General features: G+C 65.3%; 1 protein-coding gene across 1 annotated transcript in view; it reads right to left on the reverse strand.

The window, feature by feature from the left end:
- PLCH2 (phospholipase C eta 2) overlaps positions 1-21,294 on the reverse strand; it is a 32,101-nt gene extending 10,807 nt beyond the window's left edge. The window contains 19 exon segments of the mRNA XM_049618240.1: positions 96-242; positions 467-551; positions 631-755; positions 1,337-1,444; positions 1,805-1,987; positions 2,082-2,179; positions 2,545-2,627; positions 2,931-3,017; positions 6,344-6,502; positions 7,660-7,767; positions 8,161-8,332; positions 10,092-10,212; positions 10,442-10,645; positions 10,842-10,935; positions 13,146-13,316; positions 16,856-16,986; positions 17,150-17,392; positions 19,379-19,525; positions 21,156-21,294. Coding sequence (XP_049474197.1) covers positions 96-242; positions 467-551; positions 631-755; positions 1,337-1,444; positions 1,805-1,987; positions 2,082-2,179; positions 2,545-2,627; positions 2,931-3,017; positions 6,344-6,502; positions 7,660-7,767; positions 8,161-8,332; positions 10,092-10,212; positions 10,442-10,645; positions 10,842-10,935; positions 13,146-13,316; positions 16,856-16,986; positions 17,150-17,392; positions 19,379-19,525; positions 21,156-21,279 — 2,590 coding nt within the window. The 5' untranslated portion in view covers positions 21,280-21,294.
- Positions 21,295-22,797: the final 1,503 nt, after the last annotated feature.

The following is a 22,797-nucleotide window of genomic DNA, read 5'->3' on the forward strand; positions in this document are numbered from 1 at the left end:
GGGGGACACTGGGCTCTGCAGGAGATGCTGGTCTCTATACCGGGGGGGTCCTGGCCCGGGCTCTGCCCTCCCTGCCCTGCTGGCCCCCTGCGCACCTGGCATCATGCTGCTGAAGGCCAGTGTCCTCTGGCCAATGAAGTCACGCCCGATGGGGTCATGGTCCCAGACGAGGAAGCGCACCAGCGCGATCTCAGGCATGTGCACCGTGAACACCAGGGTCTCCTCCCACATGGGGTTGAATCCTAGAGGCCACCGGGAGGAGGTGTCACCCCCCACCCCAGGTCCAGCCCGGAGGCCACCTGGGCCCTTGCCCTCTTCCGGTGCCTCCTTCGGGGGCTGGCGGCCCGGCCCAGGAGAACCTGAGGACTGGGCTCTGACCCAGGCTCCAGCGAAGGGGCAGCCGGGGGGCTGCCTGGGTCACAGGGGCGCCCCGCCTGGCCCTCCCCTGTGGCCCCCGGGGCCTCACCGTTGTCGTCCACCACACGCGTCTGCTCCTTGTTGCAGTCCACGGGGAGCCCGATGACCTCCACCTCCACGAAGGGGTCGATGATCTGGGCGCGGAGGGCAGGGCTGGCACCTGGCCTGGCGTGGCGCCCCAGCCCCGCCCACCCGGGCCCGGGCCCCTCCTACCTCGCCCCGGTCCCCCAGCATCGAGTCCCTCGGCTTGGGGAGCTGCTGCCCGCTGATGATGCGAAGCACCAGCTGCTTCTTGAGCTGCCCGGGCAGAGGGTCCTCGGAGTTGGGGTTGAAGATGCCTGGGGGGTGCGGGGGTGCCAGGCTGAGGGGGAGCGGGGCCGGCCTCCACCCTCTCGCCAGGCGGGCTGGGCACCCCACCGCACCCTCCTGCTGGATGGGAGCGCCAGGCCCGGGGGGCGGGAGGCGGCGTTCCGGCACGGGGGTCCCAGGCGTCCGCGTGCCGGCCGCCCCCGTGACCACCCTGTGACCGGGCACGGCTCGTCTCCCCTCTCGGCACACGGCCTCCGGGTGCGGGGCCGGGTGCGGGGTTCCCTGGGTGGGGCTCTGCGGGCACGTCACCCGAGGAGGTGGCAATTGTAAGCTGGGGAGCAGGAAGACTTTAAAATGGGGAGAAAGCCAAACGTGGTTGGGGGTGTGTCGGCCTGAGTCCTTGGGGAGTCCCCTCAGGCTTGTCACGTGGGAAAACCTCATGGGGGGCCAAGCGTGGGGAGGGGCTCCCTAGCGCACCCCTCGCGGATTCCTGGCAGGGTGGGGGTCCTCCCCCGCACACCCCCTCCTGGCATCCTGGGGGCCGTGTCCCTGGCTGACCCACCAGGTGGCCCTGCTGAAGCTCCGTGTCCCTGGGCCCCCGGGGCCTCACCTTGGCACATGCACTGGGGCTTGAGCACGTAGCCACAGTTGCCATTGAGGCTGAACTTGGCCCGGTTCAGCTGCAGCATCCGGCCCTCCGACTGGTAGTTCAGGGCAACTGCGGGCAGGGAGGCGACGTGGCCCGGTCAGCGCCTGGCCGCCCGCCACCCCGCCTCCCCCCCACGGCTGCCCGAGTCCAGGGCTCACCTATGTGAGCAGGGACCCTGGGCTCACAGCCCCGTGCGTGAGCGGGGCGTGTGTGCGCGTCCCGGCAGAACGTCCCCGGGGCCCTGCCCCGCCAGCCCCCGTCCACCCCCGGGGACGCGGGCGGACGTGCCTCTGTCTCTCCCTCCTCGTCCTGGGGTCCCGGGGCCGCCCCCCCCTCCGCAGGGCCGGCCAGGCGACACCGGCAGGGGGTGATAGGGGCTCCCCAAAGCCAGCGGCCAGGGAGCGAGGCCGGCCGCCCCGTGACGCGCACCCATCTGGCAGCCGGCGTTCCAGAAGGGCTGAGGGTTGTAGTTGCTGGAGTCCACGCGGTACGAGGAGGGGTAGATGCGGGACAGCTGGTGCTGGTTAAAGCGCAGGTACTGGGCCGGCTTCTGCTGCAGGATCTGCTGGGCCCTGGTCTCGCTGAAGGATGACACCTGCCAGCTGGACGCCACTGCGGTGCAGGGGGGCGGCATCAGGGGCGCAGGCAGGCCAGCGCCCCGCCTCCCCCTCCCCGCCCCCCCCCCGGGGGGCCCCGGTCCCCTCACCTTCCGCCTCCACGTCGTGGATGCCCACAGACTTGGTGTACTTGACCAGGTCCGAGAGGGCGCGAGACAGCTTCACGGTCTTCTTCTGCCGGCTCGCCCTGCGGACAGGGTGGGGGACGGGGGGTCAGGGCCTCCTGACTCAGGCCAGCCGGCGCACCCCAGCTTGGGAGGCGGGCTCCAGGCCTCAGCCGGCTCCACCCAGGAGCGACGTGGGGGAGGGGCGGGGGCCGGCGCGGACCCCACCAAGGATGCCTCCCCGGCCGCACCGGGCGCTGGAAGCGAGCGCAGGGGGCGACGCTGGCCAGTCCCGCCCCCTCGAGGTCCGCGCCCAGGGGCCCCCACTCCCCCAGCCCACCGCGCGGTCCCCCCGCCACCCAGGGCCTGCGCATCCAACTCCCGCTGCCGTGCAGACAGGGGCCTGGGCGCCTCCCGCTGCCACGTTCCGTTCGGGCGGGCCACTGACCCTCGGCCCTGGCTGCCTTGGGACTCCAGGTCCTCGCCCCCCTCCTCCATGCTGGCCGCTTTCTTTAGTTTGCTGCTCTTTTTCTGTGCGGAAGGACAGCGGAGTGAGGCCCCGCGGGGCCCCCCAGTGACCCGGGGGCGTCGGCTGGTGTGCCTGGTTGGGGGGGGGGGGGTGGCCATCGAGGCGCCTGCTGCGTCCAGCCCCAGCCAGGTGCCGAGGCCGGCTCTGAACCCCAGCCCCAGTGGGACGATGTAGCTAGGGGGGATTCTGGAAGACAGGTCAGGGGTCCCGGGAGCTGAAGGGGGCTCCCCGGCGGGCCGGCCCAGGGACCCCCGGGGGCACAGGGACGGGGAGCCGGCCGCCCCTGCCCGGGAGCCCTGCCAGACCTTGCGCTTGGAGAAGCTGCTCATGAGGGTCCGGTTGTTCCGTCTGCTGCCACCGGTGTCCTCCCCGGACTCCACGCCATCCTCAGCCTAGGGGACGGAGAGACAGCGGTGAAGGGGGCGCCCGGGCTCAGGGCCCCAGGCTCCGAGGCTCCGGGCAGCCTTCCCCAGCCCGCCCCGGGGGCGCAGAGGCAGGGGTCTGAGGGGGAGTGTGGAGGCCCCACGGGCTCCTCCAGAAGTGCTGTTTTGAACTCATTAAGGCCCCAGTTCTGAATGCTTTTCCCATGGAGGGCGAGTGTACGATAAGTGCTGTTTGTGTGTCTGGAACGTTCCTCGGCCGAGCATGCTTATGTGAGGCTTTTATGAAGACCCCTGCAGCTCTGACGTCCTGTCCTGCTTCTTGCAGAGACCAAAGTATTACCTAATTAGACAGATGCGGTCTGTGACCCCGAAGCGGCCGTTTCACATCACCCTCGGGGCTTCTGGGAGCTTCTGGGAGCTTCTGGGAGCTTCCGCACGGTTGTCTATGGAGCACCTTCCCTGCTCCCCCCCAGCCCCCCCCGAGACCCGGTCCCGTACGTGCGTCTGCACACACGCAACTCCCCGCCAACCGTGCCCCGGCCTGGGCCGCCGGCCTCTCGGCCAAGAGGTGAGCAAGGCTCCTGGTCAGGGGCTCAAGCTAGGCCCCACTGTGCCCGAGGGGGGAGGACACGAGGGTCAGCTCCACCCCAGGGGCACAGGGGACGGGACCTCATGCCGCAGAGAGCCCACTGTGGCGCCCGCACCCTCGGCCCCCCACCTGAACGCCGTGCACCGTGGCTCACACGTCGGGAAAGGAGCGTGCGGCCCGAGACGCTGCCCGCAGCCGCCCCCGAGCTCCAGCCCCCGCCCTGCCCCTGCCCACTCCTGCTCTGCGGAGAAGCCCGGGCCCGTGGGGAGTCAGGACAGGCGCCTCGCCGGCTCCCGGCTCCCACCCGAGTCTGCCCTCCTCGTGTCCCCCCCCCCCCCCCCCCCGTCAGGGGGCAGCACGGGAGGCGCTCGTGCCGACCCCGGGGCACAGACCCGCCGCAGCAGAGGCGCTGGGCGTCAGCCCCGCCCCAGACTGCGCCGACAAGTGTCTCTCCCTCCCCTGGCCTGGCAACACCAGCCCATCTCCCTCCTGACTTGTTGATGGCTCCGCGGCCCGCGGGCAGAGGCGCCGGCTGCCGGGCGCCGGGCATTTGCAGCCGCTTGAGGCCGACGCGCTTCACGGCTCTGTAAACACGGCCTGAAACGCCTGCACACGCGCCTCTGAATCGGGGCACAACCAGGGAGGGGCGCCTGTTGGCCCAGCATCCGGAGAAGCGGCCGCTGCCTCGGCCAGAACCTGCCGTCGCCACCCCACCCCCATACGCGGCACCCCCGCACCCGCGCCCCTGTACCTCTGCGCACCGCACCCCTGCACCCGCACACCCTGTACCTCTGCACACCGCACCCCTGCACACCCACGCACCCTGCAGTCCCGCATGCCTGCACACCCTGCACCCCAGCATGCCCGCACCCCACATACCCTACACACTTGCACTCCTCCTACACACTGCCTACACTCCCTACACACTGCCTCCCAGGGAGCGGGGGCCACAGCCTCTGGCCACTCGGCAAAGGGGACAGAGAGGCATGTGGGAGCAGGTGCATGACCACACTGCCCAGCCCCCCCCCCCCCCCACACACAGAGTTCTGTGCCCTGCATCCCCACTGCTCCCCTGCGCGTGCCCCAGCCGGGCCTAATGCGGCTGGGGGCGGGGGGTCCTCCCTGATGCCCCCTCCAAGCTCCACGCCTGGCAGCTCAGCCTAAGCTGCCACAACTTCTCCTCCTCCAGGAAGCCTTCCCTGAGTACCTGCTCCCCCTCATGCAAAAAGTCACATGGACATTAGTTCCCCAGGTCCAAGCTGCCATCCTGCACGTCCCCAAGCCCCCACCTAGAAATCTGGGCACTGGAGATAAGCAATGCCCTGTCCGCATGGGACCTGTGGGGGCCACCTGCACAAGAGAGGGACCCACCAGCGTCCGGGGGCACCGGCTGTACCACGTGCCCTGTGGGTGCGATAGACACTTGTATCTAAACACACTGCCCGGGAAGCCCAGCCCCCCACCTGCCTTCCCACCTTCCCGGGGGCCCAGACAGTGGTGAGCTCTGCAAGGGGCAGGGGGCAGGGGGCAGGGGGCAGGGCAGGGCTCTCTCCAAACGGGTAGACACCACCTCCACCGCCTGCCCTGCAGCCCTGCTCACCGTGAAACAGGGTCTGTAGGGCTGACCCACACCCCGCCTGGCCCCAGACCAGCCGCGCCGCCCACCACAGCCCTTGGGGGATCAGCTGCACTTGAGCCTCTCAGCTGATGCACCTGACCTTCGAGGTTCGCGGCCCCTCTCCAGCCGGGCCCCAGACTGTTCAGCCTCGCCGACCCGGCCTAGCGCCCCCCCAACACATGCTTCACGCCTGCCATTCTCCCCATGAGATACCTCCAAGAGCCCAGCCCTGCTTCCCCGTGAGGCTGTCGGGGACTCCAGGCCTGGACCAGCTAGATAGCTCCCCAAGACTGTCTGGGCTCTGAGACGCTGTGTGCCCCTCTCTGTCACTCACAAGACCCTTCAGCAGGAGGTGCCTGGCCTCCAGTCCCCAGGCAATGCTCAAGTCCCCTTCCACAAAGAGCTGCAAATCCCCGGGGTGGGGGGTGGGGGTGGGGGGTGCCCACCCTCTCCCGCTCACAGCCTGGGTGGAGGGTGTGGGATGGGGGGCAGCTCCCCTGGGGACCTCAAGGAAACAGCCGTCAACCACACCAGAGCAACCACACAAATGGGGCCACCCCTTCACCCTGGCCAGCCGCCCTGTGACACAGGGAAGGCTGCAAGTCCCTTAAGATCAGAATCAAAACAGCTTGAGGTGAGCTCCTAGAGAAGCCGGGGTCGAGAGGCAGGCCGGCAGGCACCAGGGCCAGCGGGCAGTGGTATGAGTGCACACGCAGGCTTGTGTGTGCAGGTGTGTGCACAGGTGTGCATAACTAGGTGTGTAGATGTGTGCACGGGCGTGCGTGCGTGCACAACTAGGTATGTAGTTGTGTGCACGCACAAGTAGGTCTGTGCAGGTGTGTGCACAGAGGTGCGTGTGTGCATGAGTAGGTGTGTGCAGGTGTGTGCACGGGTGTGTGTGTGCACAACTAGGTAACTAGGCGTATGCACGGGTGTGCGTGTGCACAAGTAGGTGAGTGCAGGTGTGTGCGCAGAGGTGCGTGTGTGCACGCATAGGTGTGTGCGGGTGTGTGCACGGGTTCGGGGGCGTGTGTGTATGCACACACACGTGCACCGGTGTGCACAGACCTCGTGCTCCAGGCCCTTGACCCGGCTGCAGGCTGACGTCACCGGCCGTCGGGCTCTCACCTTTTTGCCCTCTGCCTTGTGCCCAAGCTTCCCGGACGGGGGCAGCGTGGACACGGTGAAGTCGTTCGCGTCCTCACAGTCCCGAATCTTCGACTCCTTCATGAGGGAATCCAGTTTCCTCTTGGCGATATTTTCCACACGCTTCCGGTTGGTGGTGGCCTGCCAGAGCCACACGGTCGCCCCTTGTCATCAGCCCCCAGCCCCGAGGCAGCAGCGGTGACGGCCCCCAGGGTCTCGGGCAGGGCCGCGGGGGCCTGCTGGAGCCGGGGAGCCCGAACCCCGTCTTGGCTTCTCACGCCCCTGGCCGCACACTCACCCCCGCATTGCGTTGCCTACCCCCACACCTCCCAGCTCCTGGGGCGCACCTCAGGCCTACGATCTGCCCCAGGGCCACAGCCAGTGACCTCCAGGCTCTGAACCAGGCCTCTCAGATTTTAACACGTGCATCCCTTTAGCTGCACAACGCCGCCCCCAGGGATTCCGGTGTCTGGCCAGTGGGGGAGGCAGTCGGTGTGCCCGGTGGCCACGCTGGGCTCCAAGAGCCCGAAGCAGCTCGGGATCTGGGATCCTACCAGTGGCTACGATGTACCTCAGGAGATGGGCAGGGGGCAGGGATGGACGGCCCGGCCGCCAGCACCCGGGGCATAGCCTCTAGGTGCCCTCTCTGTCCGAAGCAGCCCCCATCATAGCCCTAACAAACTCGGGCCCCTCCAGGGAAGCGCCTGGGTCGTGGGCATCTGGGTGCCCCAGAGCCCAGGCTGGAGGGGTGCACCCTAGGTGTCAGAGAACACGGGTGTCCTGTCACCCGGAGCCAGAGAAATATGCGGGCACATCCAAGCAGAGAATTCCGCTGCCTCAGGGCTTTCTCAAACAATTAGCCAGCATGGCTGGGAAGCTCCTGCACAATTATTTTCCCATCCGATGGCCCCTCAGGGAGAAATAATGCCTTCCCGCCTCGGAGCAGCGGCTTAGAACAGTGCCCAGAGGAGAAAAGATGCTAATTACAGAGTCCCCCCAGCCCCCCTCTGCCAAGCCCTTTTTCACTCCTCCCTTCCCGTGCAGCCAGCCCCCAGCCCCGGCACCTCTGCCAGCTGGGAGTGCAGGGCCACGTCTTGGGTGAAGGGGCAGGCAGGGAAGGCCCCCCACCCCGGCTGAGGGTGTGCCCAGTTGTCTAACTGCCGTGCAAAGCACCCTCACATCTGCCCGATGTCCCTCTCTCAGCCACTGCCTTCTCACAGCAAGGTCGTGAGCCCGCTCTTCAGGACTGCGGCTCCCCCGCCCCCCGAGAAGGGAAGGGCCTCCCAGCCCCTACTCACATCCCCATTGAGGAGTTTGCAATCCTCATCGATCTCGTCTGCACTGTCTTCATCAGACACCTCGCCCTCCTCAGCATCCTCACTGATGTTGGCAGGGAGCTTCTTGCCCTGGGGGGAGGTGGCGGACCATGGGAGGGGTTCTGCAGGAAGTACTGGGAGGCCAGTAGCCACAGGAGCAGCAGCAAAGGGAAGGAGCCTTTCTCAAGCTTGCTTGTGGACCTCAGGCCACAGGGCAGAAGCCAGTCTGGCACTTCCTTGCAGCAGCAGTGTGGGAGGGAAACGCCTGGGTGTGCACACAGAGGTCCCTAGATTGAATGGCCACCATGGAGGGAGACTGAGGCCAGGTTGGGCACAGGGCCTACCCTGACTCCTCAAATCTGCCACAGATGGTGTGGAGCCCTGTACTGTCCAGAGCAGGGCAACTGCCCCTCACCTGGCCACAGATCAGAGGCCAGAGGCCCAGCAGGATGCTGGCCCTAGAAGGGGCAGGGAGGGGCTTACCTTCACCAGGATCTTGCCCTTGAGCATCTGCGGAGAAGGAAGCATGGTGGCATCCTCACCGCTCACTGATGACAAGTCCAGCTTATCCCCAAGAATATCCGTCAGATACTGAGCCATCTTCTTTTGTTGGATAACACTGCAGTGGTTCTCAATGGACAGGATCACTGGGTACCTGTGGCCCCAAGGTGGAAGGAGCGGAGTAAGCCAGGGGAGGGCTAGGCCCCCAAATGTGTAAGACCTCAAGTCACCTGCACCAGTGAATGAAAAGAGATCTTCACCAGCAGCCAAGATAGATGGAACTGACAGCCACTCTGAGAAGGGGCCCATCGATGGCTTTGAAAAGCAACTGCGTGGATGGGAAAGGATCTGGGAGATGTTAGGGACAGGTTAAAAAGGCATGCAATTCATAGCCCAATAAGAAAAAACAAAGGCAATTAGAAACTCCAGGAAAACAAAAGGAAACATGCAAGCAAGTCAGCCAGTCATGGTTTAAAAATAATGTGAAGTAAACAGGTGCAATATGAAACAATGACTAGACTGAGAAAAATAATCTCGTTGACCTAGATACTGGAGACACTGCCCTGTGAATGGCTCTGGGGTCCCAACATCGGCCCCATAAGAAAAGTAGACATAAGCCTGGCACATTCCATCTGGTAGAACATTGTTATCACCTTCATAGTGCAGAATAGGGAGTATAGCATGGGCATTTTCATTACACATTCCTCAGTTGTTTGATTTATTTATTAATTTTTTTTAACGTTTATTTATTTTTGAGAGAGGAGAGAGAACGTGAGTAGAGGAGGGGCAGAGAGAGAGGGAGACAGAGGATCCAAAGTGGGCTCTGTGCGCAGAAAGCCCGACATGGGGCTTGAACCCACGAACCGTGAGATCATGACCCGAGCCAAAGTGGGACTTAACCGACTGGCCACCCAGGTGCCCCTGTTTGATTTATTTTTTTAACCGTGTGCACATTTTACTTGGATTTTTGTCGAAAGGCAACATGATCCTTTTAGAAAATGTAGGTGACCCAGACCTAGATGGCATGAATCAGAGCAAGAGATGGGCGAGTCCTGTGGTGCAGAGAGGACAAACAGGACTTGGCGGGAAGGTATTCTCCCTACTGCCCGGGCAAGGGACTGAAGCCTGTGGCACAAGGGCCTAGGGAAGAACCCTATGTCTGCAAAGATTATGCTGGCACATGAGAGGCAAGCCCCATCCTGAGACCCTAGCACGTCCCTGGGTCCTTGGCAGCTACAGGACATCTGTCTGCCTCAGCCCCCCTACCCTGAGATGCCTCTCTCACCTGCAAGTCTAGGCACCAGGCCACCACTCCTCACTCCCACTCCCTCCTGACAGCCCGAGACAGAGCTCGGGCAAGCTCTTTCAGGAGGGGCCCCTCTATTTCTATGTCCTCAATCTGGCTTCTCTTCCCCTCCCTCATTAAATTAGCTCTTTTCTTACCTCTGAGCCTTGTTTAACCAGGACTTGAAGGTGACTGGGGTGGGGGGGGGGGCAGGGGAGCGGTCTTCTATTTCCAGAAACTAAATAGGATTCTGTTCAACGGTGTCTGTAGCTACAGCTGAGTGACAGCAAATTGAGTTTGGACACAGAGTAGCTTCTCGGGGGTAATTAGTGCCAGGGCCACCACGGCTGAGGGCGGCTGACAGCAGGGGTCGCCAAGTGTGTGTGGACGGGGGCTGCTCGCACACGCACCCTGCTCAGCCAATCCGCTGTCGGTTCCTGCGCCCGCTGCCCTCCCTCTCCCCGGAGCTGCAGCTCCACTCCCTTCCCTGACCCTCAGCCTCAACGAGGGACCCCCAGATCAGCCCCTTGGCCTCTGCAAACACTGCCCCCAAGAAAGCACGTGGGGGAGTAGCAGGAAGGGCCGCACGAGCCCCTCCCCCACCCCCGCCCCCGTCCCAGCCACTCACTCATTCTTGACGAAAGCATATTTGTTGATGGTCTCGATGACATCTTTGAAGAGAATCTTGGAGGTCAGAGTGTAGCCATGGTGCACAATGGGCTCCCCGTCGGGCCCGTCCCAGCAGTCCACTGCGGGAAGGCAGACGTCAGTCAGCTCCAGGAGCTTGGCCGCCGATGCCCAGAGACCCGCGGCTCGCGGACTAACTGGGGTCAGTCCTCTTGCTCAGCAACTAACACCAGGAGAGGCCTATCACAGCCCCTGCCCGGGAAGGAGGGCAGACACCCTGCTCAGAGACCCCCGGAGCCCAAGGCCCCCGGGCCGAGGGGGGCTCGGACTCCCACGGCCCCCGCCGCTCACCCTCCACACAACGGCAGCCGGCCTGCAGGACCCAGGCGTACATGTCCACCCGGGACTGGGACATGAGCTGGTCACCCACGAGGTAGGTGTTGTGGGACGAGGTGATGAAATAGTGGCTCAGTGGCCGCGTCATGTCCTGGTGCACACCGTGGTGCTCTGGGTTGAAGATGTCGCCGGCGGGGCTCCGAGTGTAGTTGGTGAAGCCTGCGTGGGGAGCGTGGGAGGGTGCTTAGCGCCTGCGTGCCAGCCCCCCCCCCCCCCCGCCACGGGGCTCATCTCAGGACCGCCCCCCACCCCCGCCACGTGGAACGGTAAACTCTCTGCCCAGGCCACTTGTCCAGGCCCCCAGGTTGCCCATCAGCCCGCCGGGACAGCCGGACCGCAGTGATGCCCCGCTCACCGTCAATGCCCAGCACCGCCTTGCTCTTGTTTTCTGGGCAGGGCTCAAACTGCTCGATGATGTCCCGGCAGCTCTCAAGGGTCACCCCCGTCATCTAGGCCAGAGTAGGGGCTTCAGCCCAGGCTAGCCCGTCTTTGGCCCCGGGCTAGCCTCAGGCAGCTCCCCCTGCTCCTCCTCCTGCACCACCGCCGCCTCCCAGGCTGCCTCTGATTGTCGCATCAAGACTGCCCACGGTGGGCGTCAGGGGGAGGCTCGGGCGCCTGCAGGGTGCTTCCTTGACTGGGAGGCACACCGGCTACACTCAGTGTCGTGAGACTTGGGACTCAGTGGCCAGAGGACTACTGGTGGATCACATGGCTTTGGAAGAGCTGTGTCGGACAGGATCCTTGATGCAGGGGAGGGGTCTTTGGTCCCATCAGCTGGCCCACCCCTCATTCCCACCGTGTCGGGGTCTCAAGAGCTGTAGACGAGGGCAGGCCTGGCAGGGAGCCCTATGTGTGAGAAGGTGCAGGAGAACCGGTCCCACCTTGGAGGAGCCCCAGGGGCACAGGGAGCCTCCCCTACCTGGCTCCCCCTGCTGCCTAACCCACATCCATCTCGGGAAAGCTGCACACGGAAGCCGAGCCCAAGCGGCCCTGGGCATCGATGCCGCCCCCCACCCCCGCCACCCTGCCCTGGTCGGAGGCTGAGTGGTCTCCCAGGGCCCTGCCATGCAGCCCAGGCCGGGAGCCCTCAGTTCCCGGAAGCAAGTTCACCGGCAGGGCTTCTAGGAAGTCCCGTGTAGGCAGGGGTGGGGGAGGGATATCAGATGATAGCGGGGAAGCGGGGCAAATAGGGTCAGAGCCCAGAGTAGTTGTGGACCTTGGGAGGCCCAGAGTCTGGGGGCTGGGTCCGGGCTCAAACCACCCACCTGGTGGACAGCTTTGGCCCCAGATATAGGGAAAAGCTTCTGGAAAGCTTAGGGCAAAGGGTAGGGAATAATGAGTCAGTACTGCCCTTCCCAGACAGGGCCACTTTCCCACCCTCCACCCCCACGTACACCGGCAACAGGGACAGAGAACCCGCGGCCTCATCCCAATGCTGCCCACAGTGGCTGGGCTGGGAGTGAGTTGCCCGGGGCATCAGCATCCAGCCAGGCTGGTGCCAGCCTCTCCTGCCTGGGTCAGACCCCAGGGCTTCCCCTAGGAGGACAGGAGAGGAGGCAGGCACACTTCCACGCGGATGGAACCCCAGCAAACTGTGTGAGTAGCGGGGAGGGGTCCTGGGAGCACAGCCCCGAGGACGGCCACGTGGGGTAAGGTGGGGCAGACACCAACCCAGGACAGTCGGGGGGTGGGGGGGGGTGGAGATCCTGGGTAGATACGTGTAGACCCAGCCTGGGTGCCACAGCTGCTCCAGCCACCCAGCCCCCGGCCCTGCCCAGCAGCCTCTGCCCGTGGCCTCTAACCTAAGGCTGACTGCCCCTCCCACTCTCTGCCCCAAACTGGGTCCCTGACGATCCCAGGAAGTTATAAGTGTGGACGCTGGTCCTCACGGCCGCCTCCCACCAGCCCTTAGGGTGGGAGATATACACTGCCTGGGCCCCACCACGGGGACACTCTTTCCTCAGGGGACACTGGCCTTCCCCTCTCCCACTATGGATTTCCAGCCTCCTGCCTGCCACAGCAGGTGACACCCAGCCCCTGCCTGGGCCAAGGTTGAGGGGCCCACATCCCTGAGCCTCCGGACACTGGGCCCCCAGTCAGCAGGGCGGTGCCCAGGAAGCAGCAGGCCTCTTGGTATAGACAAGAAGGCCTAGAGTCAAGAGAAATGGGTGGGTAGCCCCCCTGGCACTTGGAGGCATCTGGGCATCTGCTGGACAAATGGGTCAAAGGTAGTGGTAACGGGCCTGGGGCTCAGGGGGTACAAGCTAGTCAGACCCGTGGCTGGAACAGGTGGGAAGGTTGGGTCATGGAGCCCCAGTTCTATGAGGTGCTCCATGCTGAAGGTGCTGTGGTCAAGTGCAGGGTCCCTTGAGGAGGCTCAGGGTATCTGTGGTCATGGCTGAGCCGCTCAGAGGCCCACCGAGGAGCCACCCACTCAGGGCCTCCATGGGACACACCCTGAAATATGCTGGGATGGCCCATGATGGGAATCAAAGCAGGTTCACTAAGTGGAGGCAGGTTTGAGGACCCTGAGGGTCAGGCTGTGGCCCATCCTTCCAGACTGAAGGATTCTCAGTCACAGTGAACTGGTTCAAGTGCCCCGGGAGCCAAAGGTGAGGCCATATACGCCAGGACCCTGCTCCTGCCGTCGTGCCCTCACCTTTTGCTCCACCTCCAGGAAGCGCTGGAGGTCAGCGGCGTCCAGGTAGTCCTTGTGGTCGCTGTAGGTCAGCATGAGCAGATAGAGGTCCCGGCGGGTGGACATCATCTTGTAGAAGGCACAGAACTCCTCAAAGCTCAGCGTACCCTGGTGGTCATCTGTGTCTGCCTCCTGCAAGCCAAAGCCTCTGGGTCCCCCAATGTCCCACCCCGATAGCTCCCTGGGATCCTTGCAGCAGTGAATTTACCGGGATCTCGCTCCAACTCTCCCACCAAGAAGCCACTGAGTGATCCTTTCACACAGATCTGACCCTGCCCTCCCAGTCCCAGTCTTTCATGGTCAACTTGCACCTACACCTGGCACAGTCACCCCACATTGAGAGCCAACATCCAACATTGGAGTCAAAACCCCACTATGGGAGTTAATGCCCCTCCTGGGAACCAACACTCTAAACTGGGAGCCAACACCCTACCCTGGAGTCAACACCCCACATTGGAGCCAACACCTCACTCTGGGAGCCTCTACCCTACATTGGAGCTAACACCTTACCCTAGAGTCAACACCCCACCCTGGAGCCAACATCTCACCTGGGAGTCAACACTCTACCCTGAGATCCAACACCCTATTCAGGAAGCCAACATCCCATCCTGGGGGTCAACACCTCACTTTGGAATCAATACGGCACTCTGGGAGCTGACACCCCACCCTGGAGTTAATGCCCACCCTGGGCTGTGAGCCTGTAATTACAATTGCTGCCCATTGATTAGAAAAGCACAAGGCCCCAAGGTGCACAAGAGTGTCCAGGCTTCAGTCTCCACAGCAGAGATGAGAGGACCTGGCCACTGTCTTTGTCTTGCGGACAGGGCAGCTCACACGACTCCTGCAGGAACCGCCGGGGGCAAACCCACCGTGACCCCAGTGAGACCATGAACTTCTTCATGAACCCACTTACTCAGGGAGCATCTACTGAAGTGTCAGACCCTGGGAACACCAAACGCCAAGGCCAGGGACAGACACAGAGGACAAGGGCACCCAGCGACTAGAGGCCAGGCTGCCCAGAGGAGCCTGAGGTGCCCTGGGGCCACGGTGATCCCTGGGAATGGACAAGAAAGGTCCCGTAGAAGGTGCTGATCCAGAGCCCCAGTTCTTAGGGCTGGTGGGGTGGGGGTGGGGTGTGAGAAGGACCTGTCTGGAGGTTGGCTGCACAGCAGGCATTGACATTGGGTCAGCACCATGGACAGCAGCACTTCCGGCTCTGAGCGCCATCTGGAGTCTTTCCTTATGTGGTGACACAATCTGGGGTGGCTGGGGGGTGGGTGCCACGTCCCTGAGACCCTCTCTGAACCAGAAGCATCACCAGAGAATCAAGTGGCCACAGCCACCCCCATGTCCCTGTCCCCAGGCAGAGTACTGCTCTTGGGAAGGCCAGTCCTGGCTCGGCACTGAAGTGGACACCCAGCAAGGTCCCAGCATCCCACCCCAGGACCCCAGCGTCTGTGCCAAGGCTGGGACAGGACCAGAGCCCAGAGCCACATGCGCAGGGGCCCAAAAGACACCAGACAAAGACCTCATTGTGCCTGGAGCTCGGTTTGAGGACAGCCCTGGGTCTGAGAGCCGGCAGGCTCAGCCAGGCTCTGGCTGCAGGCTCTGGCTCACACTGCAGACCAAAGGACCCCCCTGGGACAGAGCCAGGCCAGCAGCCCTCCCCACAGTGTGGCTGGAGCCAGGCAGAGATTCCCAGTGTGTCGAGTGTCCAGCCCGCAGGGTGATTTGGCCTCCCCCCATCCCCAAGTTCTGTGCTGGGCGGTCCGGCCAGGAGCCCAGGGCGGGGTGGCTGCCTGCTCTCTGTCCAGCTGCCAGCCCGCGGGGTGAATGAGAATATTTTATGAGGATGAAGCCCTCAGGAAACCCTTAAGGACAGACCCGGCCTCTGAGCCCCAGAATTGCCTCCTGATGTAATTCCTCGGCCCCTCTTTCCACAGACTGTGACTGCAGCAGGTGAAGGCACGCTCGGCTAGAGCTGCTCGGCTGGAGCTGCTCTGCGGCCCGAGGCCTACGCTGGGCCTGCACTCCACTGTTATCTCAGACTTGAAACTATGTTCAAGGCGCTCTTTACCCACCACACAGATCTTTCCTTTGATTAGGCACTTCCAGGTGGTGGAAACAATACAGAGACTCCTCGACCACCGGACTGATGCTAATTATCAGAGCTGCTCTGCCTGGCTGGAGGCCAGCCCTCCTTCTCTGGGGTCCAGAGCCCCGCAAGGTCGGCCGCAAAGATGGCCAGGGAGGCCCAGGCACTCAGGGACTACCGTGGACAAGGCTGCTGGGGTCTGAGCTACCCAGGGCCTGGGGTCCCCAGCTCTAGGCCAACATCAGTCTCCCACCCCTGTTGCTCACTCCCCCTCCAGAGCCAGCCCGGAGTCCGCCCCACCTGCAGGCCCCACAGATAGGCCGCAGGGTCTGTCCCCACTGCTCTGGGATTCCTCAAGGGGATCTGGTTGGAGCCCAGACACAGCCAGGCCGAGGGCTGGTCAGAGGGCTCTGTGGGGAGCCCCTGTGCCCAGAGAGCACGTGAGAGGCCCAGTGTCCCTAGAAGAGGGGCAGGTGGGCATGGGCTCCCCAGAGCTCCCAGCGTGGTGCATCTTCAAGCCAGGACTTTGCACTGGACCTTTCTGTGCACGCTCACCCCATTCTGTAAGGGTACACTCCTCTCCTCCCACCTCACCGGCCAAGCTGGACCCCAAGTTCTAAGCCAGCCTATTGCCTGGCCCCTGACAGCCTCTCCATTCTGGAAGGGCCTCTCAGCCCAGAGCTGTCCCTGGAGGTAGGGTAGGCAGGGTACAGGTAGGGGGCTGATCTTCAGGCCTGAGCCATCTGACAGCTCCTCACTGCCCGGGCAGGGGCCCTGTGAGCCCCCCTAGTCCCTGACCAGCAGCCCGAGAGCATCCCACTCGCCCCTTCATTCATGCACAGACCCTTGTGCTCTGAGCTGCGGGGTCCCCACCCCTGCTCTGGCCCCACCCTGCTCTGGTGTGTGTGTGCGTGTGTGTGTGTGTGTGTGTGTGTGTGTGTGCCCGCGTGAGAGAGACAGAGAGAGACAGAGAGAGAGAGCGCCCTCCTCCTGGGTCTGCTTGCCCATCAACTCCACAAACCGGGACCCAATGATGCCACCTTTCCTCCCCGCTGCTCCAGCAGGAGTTCCGGAAAGAGAGAAACTAATTACAGACAATAAAGGCCGCCTCCCAGCTGACAGATGCATTTTCATAACTTCTAACACCGGGGTGGTTGCAACCGGGAGGCTGCAGGGGGCGGGGAGCCAGAGCTGAGGCTGCAACACGGGCCAGGGTGCACCCTGGACCCCGCCAGGCCGGTGTGCCTCATCAAGGCTGGGGAGTCGGTGGGGGGAGTGGAGGAAAGGGGGTGCAGCCTCCTTTGGGTGGTTTCCCTCAGGGACCCACACCTGCCCCAAATACCTAGGCTGCCAGGGAGGGCCCCGCACAGCTGCAGAGAGAGAGGCGGCCACTTGGGGCATCTCAGCAGACGCAGGGCGCAGGGCGAGGGGCAAGCCGCTTCCTCGCCTCCCACTGACTGTGGGCCCAGAGGCCCCGCCCAGGACTTCCCGCCGCTCAGGCAGGGCCCCTCCTCTCCGGACGCAGCCTCAGCCCCACAGAGCCTGTGCCCGGGGTGCCCGAGGCAGGGGACCCCACCTGGAACATCTGCTTCACCCTCTGCCGGGGCAAGTTCACGTTCAGCTTGTGCAGCAGCTGCAGAACCTCGCCGATGCTCAGGCTGCCGTCCCCGTTCTTGTCCGCCTCGTCGAATGTCTGCTTCAGCCACTTTAGGGCCGAGTCAGGGACCAACACGGGTCCAGCAGGCCCAGCGCGCCGCGCCCTCCCCTCCCCTCCCCCCCTCTCCCCTCCCCTCCCCTCCCCCAAACATGTGACCCGGCCAGGGGCAGGAGAGCCCCACCCAGGGACCCGCCCCCCGAGACCAAGGATATTGGTCCCTAGTGCGCTGGCGCCGGGCCAGGCTGTCCTCGTCGCTGATGCCGGCCATGAGGTAGCGCAGGCCCGTGACCCAGGTGCGCGCCTCGTCCCCGCTGGGCGAGACCAGGTCCAGCGACTCACGGTGGCTGCCGTGATAGATGCTGAAGCAGCAGTTGGGGTCGAAGCTGCCGTCTGGGTAGCGCTGGAAGATCTCGGACTGCCGCCCTTCACTCACCTCCTGGATGGAGTCGATGGAGACTGCGGGCAGGCAGGGGCGGCCGCCGGTCACAGCTTGTCCCCAGGGGCTGGCGCCCCCGTCTGCCGCAGCAGCTTGTCCCGCTCGGCCCGCGAGAGACAAGGCCGGTCCCCTTGTGGGTCCCCTTCCCATCTGAGGCTGGGGGAGCCGGGGAAGGGGTGTTTCAAGGGACCGTCAGGGTGGGGAAAAGAAAAAGTACACATGTGCTGAGGCTGGGGAGCCCACCCCTCCCTGCTCTGCTCTGACCCTGAGGGCTGCTCCCCACTCCCCCGGGGTGTGAGAAAGGCTCGTGCTCTCGGGGGCAGCCCCCTCCCCCTAGTTAGCAACCCCAGGCGCGTGGCTTCTGCACTAGCCGAGGCTGCAGGGTGAGGGAGCCCAGACAGGCCAATTCTGTCCGTCAGGCTCCAGCCAGCTCGCGTCTCCACTCTGACAGGGCGACTGGCCCGATCCTGCGCCGCCTCCCTAGGAGGCTCTGGCTCCAGCAGGCCGCGGGGCCAGGGGTGCGGCGGGGTCCTGCCCGGCGGGCACCAGCTCCGGGTCCACCAAGGATTTCATTACTGGCCACAGCACCTGGGGCTCCACGGGGCCTCCGTTCCAAAGCTGAATTACCGCGAGTAGACGAGTTCTCAGGTCTGTTCCTGCACAGGCGGCAGGGCCCCTCCCAGCCGTGCAGGGCACAGGCATCCCCTCTGGGAGCCCGGCCCCCTGGGCTGGGCCCCGACCACCGCACCCTCCTGCCAGCTCTCACCACCTCCCAACACCACCCGCCCATCTCCTGCAGCCCTGCCCGGCGGGCTCCGTGCCCTTCTGGGAGCTATCCTGGGCAGGGCAGTGATGGTGGGGAGACTCGTGCCCTTCTGGGAGTTATCCTGGGCAGAGCTGTGATGGAGGGGGGACTTCGTCCGTGCAGTGAGGGGGGGTGTCCCTCCTGTCCTCTGCTCCCACCCCCTGAGCTCCCGGGAGTACAGAGCCCGCCTACAGGGCGGGGGGCCTGCCCACCTCTCTTCTCCAGTTCCCTGCATGCGTGCGTGTGCATGGCAGGGGCGGGGGTCCCGGGCCCTAGACTAGGGGGTGCTGGCAGAGGACAGCTGCCCCCCATTCCTCCCTCCTCGGGATCCTCCAAGGCTAGAGTCAGGTCTGAGTACCGCACACGGCCTCCCCCAGTCCCGGCCTGCCCACCCCTGCCTTATCACCCGCTCCCACACGATGCCCAGTACGGGGAGCAGTGCCGGGCCCAGAGGAGGGGCCCCATCTGAGCATCATGGGCCCAGAGGGCAGCCCCATGCACCACCCCCCCACCACCACCACCAGGATGCCTCCCAGGGGCTCCTCGCCAAGGCTCCCAGGCCCCATGGCGGCAGCTGTGCCCTTGGCAACTGCGGGGCTGAGGCCCTGCCCTGGTGCAGCTGGGTCTCTCCGGGCCTGGGAGGACCCTGACGTGTCCCTTCCTGCCTCCAGCCTGGTCCCTGACAGGCCCTGCTCCGACGTCCACCTCGCCATTCCACCCCTGCAAGAACCCTCCAGCCCAGGCCCCCTCCTGCCCCGGGTGGCCCTGCAGCCCCCACGCCCCATGCCAGTCCTCATGCCCCAGGTCGCCTGAGCTAACATGTGGCACTGAAGCCCTGCCCTCCATGTGCCCCGCAAGGGTCTCTCTCTCTGTTTACGGCAGGTCTAGACCCGGCTACCCTGAAGGAAGGGCCTTTTTTTTGCTCCTCAGACCATCCCAGATGGGCTCTCGGTCCCCACAGTCCTACAGGTCCTGAAGGGCATGGGGCCCTGATCCCTCTGCGCCTGACGCCCAGAGATCACCTCGAAACTGTAAGGCCAACCAGATGCTTGTGTCGGGCCCGGAGGCCCCCGGAGACTTCCCCAGCTGCCTCGTGGCCGCCCGCTCCCCCCCAGGGCAGCTCCCAGCTCCGCCCCCCAGGGCAGCCCGCTTCCCCCAAGGCAGCCCCCAGCTCCCCCCGCCCCCAAGGCCGCCTGCTCACTCTTGGCCTTCTCGTTCTTGCGCGAGGGGCGCCAGCGGATGCAGGAGCGATGCTCGTCCAGGAAGTAGAAGCGGACCAGGCCCTTGGAGCTGCCGCGGAGCTTCACCATCTGTGTCCCCGCCTGCATGGCGCTCATGCATCTCTCCACTGGGCGTCATGGACACGGCGGGCAGAAGACAACCGACACAAAGACAGACGGGGCGCCGTGAGAGCCGGGCCAGCCCTACCGCCCACCACCCCGTGCACAAGGGGTGCGGAGACCGTCCGCCCGCCCACCGGCCCTCCGCGGGGGCGGGTTCATACCCCCAGGCGCTGGCCCGGGCCACAGGCCCAAGCTCAGAAACAGACCGAGCCACCCAGCCCCGGCCACGGCCACCCTCCCCGACTGCCCCGGGCCAGGCGGGGTCCCAGGCAGGACCCTGTTCCTCTGCAGCTTGGTTTCGCTTCACTCCAGCCACCGTGTCCATCCCAGCCCCAGTGACTGCCGTGACCTGCCCCAATGCCTATGACACACGAGGGGCTGTGGTGGCTGAGGCCACGCTCAGGAGCTGCCGTGCAGCAGGGCCTCTGTGGGTGGCCAGGCCGTGGTCTAACCTGGGAGCCTGCACCTGCTTCCCGTGCCACTGGGGAAAGCCGCCCTCCTCCTCCTCCCTGCAGGAAGGGTGAGGGTCTGTCCCTAGAGGCCACAGAGCGGGGCCCTGGGAGGTCAAGGCAGCACCAGGCTTCAGCTCCAGAACACAAACCCTCCTCCCAGCACCCCTCCCCGCCCTCCCTTCCCCTCTTCTGTCCACTTGGCCTCCTGTCTGCAGCTCTCACGTCTCCCAGGTCCTGAGGGGAGGGGGTCCCAGCCAGGCCAGCAGCCCCCCAGGGCTGGAGAGGCTGCAGGCTCTGGGGCTCCAGGCCGGGGATGGGTCAGCCCCAGCCCCCCGGGCCCTTCACACCTACTTACAGAAAGCCCAGGACGCTGCAGCATTGATAATTCAACCCCACATGACCCACCCACTAAGGGACCCCCTGGAGGCAATGCCACCTGAGGAGATCAGCCAGTGGGACTCCTCACACTCCAGGGTGGTGGTGGGAGGTCCCACAGGGAGGCTGAGCTCCACAGAGACACCGAGCGATGAGGACACAGGTGAGGCTGCTGGTGCACAGGTAGCAAGAGGGGAGAGATAAAGCAGGACAGGGGGAGAGGGGCGGGCGCAGAGGCCAGAACAGGTTCCAGAAGGGGCACCCAGACCAGGCCCCGGGGGCGCGGGACACAGTCCCACGTGGGGCCTTCCGTGGGCCGGCCCAGCTAGAACAGACACAACCTTCTCATCACCAGCCGGGCAGGCCTCCACCCCACCCCTGTCTCACACCAGTGAGGGGAATTCTGCCCCCCTCTAGGCGCGGTCTCGTCCCTCACCAGCACGCTAGCCCCAGCCCATCCCGGCTGAAGGTGCCACCCCCACCCCTGCAAAGTGCCAGGGACCCCTCAGCAAAAGTTTTATAGCCACCTGAGTGCCCAGCCAGCATGCCCACCACAGCCCTGCCCCTGATCCCCAAACCCCCACCACCCCTCCCCCGCTGCCTGCCTGGCGCCCTGGGGTCAGACAGGTGGGCCGGGGGTGCAGCGGGAGCCCCATGACCCCCAGAGGGAGACCCGAGGGGCAGGAGGTCATAGGTTTGCTTTGGAGGAGGGGGGCCTTTTGCACTCCCAGAAGCAGCCCCCACCCTCCTGGCCCCTGTGGCTCTGAGGCGGGGCTCCCGCCGAGGAGGGCCAGGCCTGCCCCCTTACCTAGCGGGCCGAGCTGCCACGGCGGGGACACGGCCACGCTCGCTCCGACCCAGAGGAGGGCCTCTGCCAGGCAGGCCACTGTTCCCCCGGTCCGGCTGGGGGTAGACGGCCAGGGGACAGACATGCTAGGACGATGGCCAGGGGTGGCTCACAGAGGCCAAAGGACGCCCGCGTCCCCCACCCCGCCTCAGCAGCAGGTCAGGCAATGGCGGGTGGCACAGGGGCTCCACGGGCCCTCCTTCTCTCTTCCTCCTCTTCCTCCTCCTGCTTAGAGCCTTGCGAGGCCCCCACGGGGCTGCTCCCAGGTCCCTCTGACATTGGCCCAACCGTCACCTGCCGTCCTAGATGGCCCCCAGGTCAGCCTGCCCATCCGCCAGGGCCACGAAGGGATCCCCAAAGAAGCAGCGTCCCAGAGTCTGAGGGCAGGGCAACTGCAGGGCCTCTGCAAGCCCCGCCCACCCCCTGCCCAATCCCCTGTGCTAATCCAAGCCCGGGTCCAGCCCAGCTGGCCAGAGGATTTAGGCCAAGGGAACTCCCAGCTGGAGACCAGGAGGGCAGCGGGCAGCCCCCACGTCCCGGCTGAGCGACAACAGGCAAGACAGAGAGGCCACCCCAGGACCCAAAGAACACCGCTGTAAGGCCTGGGGTGACGGTCCTCATGGGACCGTCCACTGTGCCCCCACCGCCCTCCCTGCTGCCCCTTCTCTGTCCCAGCCTGCGCCCCAGCATCCCCAGCTCCCAAGCCCACGTCCCTGGTACTTGCCAGGGGCTCTGAGGGGCTCCTGTGGTCCCCGGAGTGGGGGTGAGGGGTGACGGGAGCAGCAGAACCCCACCCTCAGTGTCCAGCCCTCCGTGGGCCGCAACCAGGAGCCGAGCTGGGCGGGCTGCCTGCCCAGGCCTGTCCGGCCCGGGGAGGGCCTGGGACACGGGGGGCCCCTTTCTGCTTCGACTCCTAGCCCTGGAGGGACAGTTGCCGGTCCCCGAGCCTGGGTCCCGGACTCCCAGACGCCTCATCCTGCTCCGGGCCCCCGGCTGTGCCGCCTCAGCTCCCAAGGACCAGCCCCTGGGGCAGAGCGCTCCGGGAGGCGGCCCACTGCCCTGGGCGCATTCGTCGCCGAGCTCTGCCTCCAGAGGCTGCCCTCCCTTGGCGGGCCCGGCCTGGAGGGGGAGAGCCGGGCCCAGGGAGGACCTGCTTGCACATCTGCTGACCGGACACGAGGCCCACTCACGGCCACACCAGGGAAGGCCCAGACGAGGACAGCCCTTTGGGGCAGGCAGCTCTGGGCACGAGGAGGAGAGCCGGGCAAAGACAGACAGACGGTGGCATGCCCCCTCTCCCAGGGCGCGAGGCCCGAGGGGCAGAACCCCACCTCACGGTCACATCGACCAGCGGCCGCGAGGACTGGCGCCCGGTTCCGAGGACCTCGGAGCCCGTCTGCCGCTGAGCCCCCGAGCCCCTGGTCCCCCGCGTGCCCCCTACGCAGGCATCACTGGGCTGTCACCCTTCCATCCCCAGCACAGAGGCGACTGGCTGGGGCCTGGGCCACAGAGCTGGGCACAGCCCGGTCCGAGGTCGGAGCGGGGGGGGGCGGGGGGTGGGGAGGCGGCAGGCCATGAGGAGTTAGTGATGGGTGTCCCGGGC

This window comes from Panthera uncia (genome assembly GCF_023721935.1).
Source record: "Panthera uncia isolate 11264 chromosome C1 unlocalized genomic scaffold, Puncia_PCG_1.0 HiC_scaffold_4, whole genome shotgun sequence".
Classification (NCBI taxonomy): domain Eukaryota; kingdom Metazoa; phylum Chordata; class Mammalia; order Carnivora; family Felidae; genus Panthera; species Panthera uncia.